The sequence below is a fragment of the Terrapene carolina genome, unplaced genomic scaffold, assembly GCF_002925995.2.
Source record: "Terrapene carolina triunguis isolate 2854851 unplaced genomic scaffold, T_m_triunguis-2.0 Scaffold12524, whole genome shotgun sequence".
Lineage (NCBI taxonomy): Eukaryota > Metazoa > Chordata > Testudines > Emydidae > Terrapene > Terrapene triunguis.
Genome location: NW_020676875.1, coordinates 1 through 3,364, shown reverse-complemented (window position 1 = coordinate 3,364; position 3,364 = coordinate 1). Strand labels below are relative to the sequence as shown.

The window sequence follows — 3,364 nt, the reverse complement described above, 5'->3', positions numbered from 1 at the left end:
AGCCGGCCCTGAGCGCCGGCCGGTTGGCCAGCACTTTTACAGAAGGACTAAACACCCTGATTATCAGCCACCTGAGCAGAACGCAGTGAAACGCGCTCGGTTGAACGGCTGCAGCAGAGTCCTGGTAAGTGCCAACTTACTGGAAGTACTGGGGTGCCCCCACAGGAGGGGGGGAGTTAGCCACCTTCACTGGCCCACAGACGAGGTGTTTCTGAGAGAGAGGAGGAGAGAGTGAATCCTGGGGCAAATGGCTCCCTGACCTTTTGCACTTCACCAGCCGTTCAGCTGTGCTTAGATCCAGGGTGATGGGCACCACACACAAACCTGAGCCCCGGCTCTGAACGGATGGTCCCAGACCGCTGTAATGTCCCAGCTTATTCAGTCAAAAGAAACCAGCCGTGCTGTGAGTGATTCGTCTACCCCCCTCCTCCGATGCCCTATCACCTTAGCATCAAGGTCTTCGGGGGCAGGGACACTGCCTTTCTCACCTGTAGTGCTCGGCCAGAAGGGCAGGGGGAGGCTACAGAGGAGGAAAAGGAAGGTTTTCAAGGAGATAAGGTCCCCTTTCACCATGAGTTCTTCCTGGGGGAAATCGGAGGGAGCCATGCTCAGACACCCCTGCCCCCAACCCAGACAACTTCACACAGCAACAGGAAACACTTTCCCATCCTTGTCCTCTGCTGGGTGCTGCCATGGGAGGCAGCAATGGGGGAGTCAGAGACATGCCTCACCTGCAAGGCTGTGTGAGCTCCCAGGTCCAACATCCTCCAGAGCAAATCCACCTGCTGCTGCTGAAACTCGCCCTCACAGCTCACCACATGCACCACCCTGCAGCAGCCTCCCGGCCCCGTGCCCTGCAGCAAAGCAGCAGCCTGGTTAGATGTGCTCCCACCAAGCCCAGGAAGGAGCAGGGCAGGCGCTCTGGGTTCCCTGTTTACCAGAGCAGCAGGGTTACTCACCGCACAGCGCAGGGCCATCTGTCGCAGCTCTGCCAGGACCTGCAGTTTCTCCTCAGTCACTGCCAAGGAGGAGGAGAGGACTCAGAAAGGGAGGTACAGGTTCTTTGCACCCTGTCTCCACCCCAGCTGTTATTGCCTCACTCAGTGTCCTTTGGGGCCATGACTTGCTTAAGGCTGGTGCGCCAGAACCAGGAAAGAGCAAAGGGAGTGGAAAAGGGGGATTTGAGACCAAACGCCCCTTGTTTTCTGTATGAAAATAGAGCAACTGCAGCCTTGTGCCCACCCAGTCAGACAGCAAACGTTAAACGTGTGACACTTACCAAGACACACATCTAGGTTGGGGTCATAGCCCTCCAAGCTCTGCTGCGCCAGGAAGTTTTTCAAATGCACTTTAAATATGACATCATCAGCCAGCCTCGTCTGCCCTGGCTCCGGTCCTGGGACTGTAGCATGAGGGCACTGGCTGAGGACTTGCTTCAAGGCCAAAACATCCTCAGGAATGAATGTCGTTTCCAACTCTGAGGGCCAGTCAACTCTCAGCTGGTGCAGGAACTTCTGGATTCCTTCGTCAGGCACAGCAGGAGCCAGGTGGACATTCATCCTAGAATCAAATACAAACACCATTCACCATGCAGAACTGGTATCAAACACAAACTCCTCGCTCTCTCTTACTCATTGAGCATGAGCCTGTAAAACGTCCAAGGAAGAGCGTTTAAAGAGCTGGAGAATTCAATCCACTGACCCCTGTATTCTGAGCACTTCAGCCAAGTGGTCAGTTACTAGAATGGCTCTCAGATTGCTCAGGCTAAGCATGTCCAGGCTTCTCCGGCTCCGGAGGGGTGTGCAGTTGAGGATGATACTCTGCGCACTTGCTGACTGGGAAGGCTTTGTGAACTCGGCAATAGAATTCAGGACCTGCTGGAAGGCAGCAGGTCTCTGTAACTGAACAGTCAGCCCCAGTGCGGTCTGCTGGCAGCTCTGGAGAGGTGGTACTCCAGGGCATTTTAGTGAAATCACATCTTCTATGATGTCTTTGGGAACCTGCAAGAAGACAAGACAGACATATGAAAAGCTCCTCTAGTAGACACCTTCTTTAATACCAGTGTGCCATCTTGCCAATTCCTCACTCTTACTGACAGAAACTAGCTGGAATCCCACCAATCTAGGTTAGATTCATAAACTTTCAGGCAGTTACTGCAGCCCATGGTAGTAGGCGCTGCTGTCCCTTCGGTGCCCGTTGTGAGCCTAGGACCCCAGTGTGGTGCAAGGGGTACTGCTGGGGGAATTCTGCACCACTGTGCAATGTAGAATTTTGCAGAAATTAACATTGTGCGTGCAGAATTTCCTTTCCTCTGCAGAAATGGGCTGCATGCTGCTAGTTGCTGCTCGCGTCCCTAAGCTCTGCTTGCACATAGAAGACACTGCTGGGGGGAAGGAGAGGGAGCTTGAGGGTTCCTAGCAGCTGCAGTTCTCAGCATGCCCTGAGGGAATGCAGGAAACTCTGCAAGCCTGGGACTGAGCATCGGGCTGTTTCTCCCTCTGGATCTGGGGGGGAGGTGGAGGAGTGTCTCAGCAAGGGGGAGCCCTGCAGCTGGGCTCTGGGTGGTGGAGGGGCTGAGGGTATCTGGGCTGGGCCCCCCCCCCATGGTTGGGATCTGGGAAGGAGGGGGTTCAGGTGTATTGATGGGGGGGCCCTGGTGTCTTCCTCCCGACTGGGCTCTAGGGTGGGAAGGGGGCAGAGAAACTGGAACTGGGTTGTCATAGAGGTTTCTTTAACTCTCTACTTGGGGGGGGGGGGGATTTTTGTGGGTGCCTGTATTGTTACAGACATACTTGCGGACAGGTATTTTGAAATAAATTACCCAAATAACTTAAACGGGGGTGATTATGTAGTGTTATTTTGACAAATAAAATTTGCAGAATTAGGCAGCGTTTTAAAATATTGTGTACAGAATTTAATTTTTTTTAGCACATATTTTTCAATTCTTTGTCACAGAATGCCCCCAGGAGTAAGGGGGGGGGCATGCCATTCGAGGTGATTTTGAATGAGAAGTGAAAGAGGTTCTAGTTACTAAAAGTTCTTAAGATACATTTTGCAAGATTCAGGCTGTTCACTGAATAAATTCCAGTTTGGGTTAAATTCCCCTGCAGCTTTCACACTTTCCTAAGGTTTTATTTACCTCTCATGCAAAATCGGTATGTAGGGTTGCTACTTGCGGGAAAACGGTTGCTGTGTCCCAGTGTGGAGCTGGCCCACGCGCTGTCATTTACACATAGTGCCTGTAATCAGCACACTCCACAACTGGTCCTAGACAATGTGTTCTCCTCAGGGTCACCCCCTGCTCTGCAGCCCCCTCGCGGAATCCCCCACCTGCCTGTTTGCCTCAAACTCAGGGCTGAGCCCC

The 3,364-nt window shown here is 52.9% G+C and overlaps 1 protein-coding gene across 1 annotated transcript; it reads right to left on the bottom strand.

Annotated features, from left to right (window-relative positions):
- Window positions 1-15: 15 nt before the first annotated feature.
- LOC112124842 (DALR anticodon-binding domain-containing protein 3-like) lies at window positions 16-2,036 on the bottom strand (the record flags this gene model as incomplete). Its single annotated transcript, XM_029913920.1, has 4 exons — window positions 16-211; window positions 732-1,018; window positions 1,280-1,560; window positions 1,702-2,036. Coding segments are annotated over 4 exons (978 nt in total), but the record flags the coding sequence as incomplete, so codon positions are not given.
- Window positions 2,037-3,364: the final 1,328 nt, after the last annotated feature.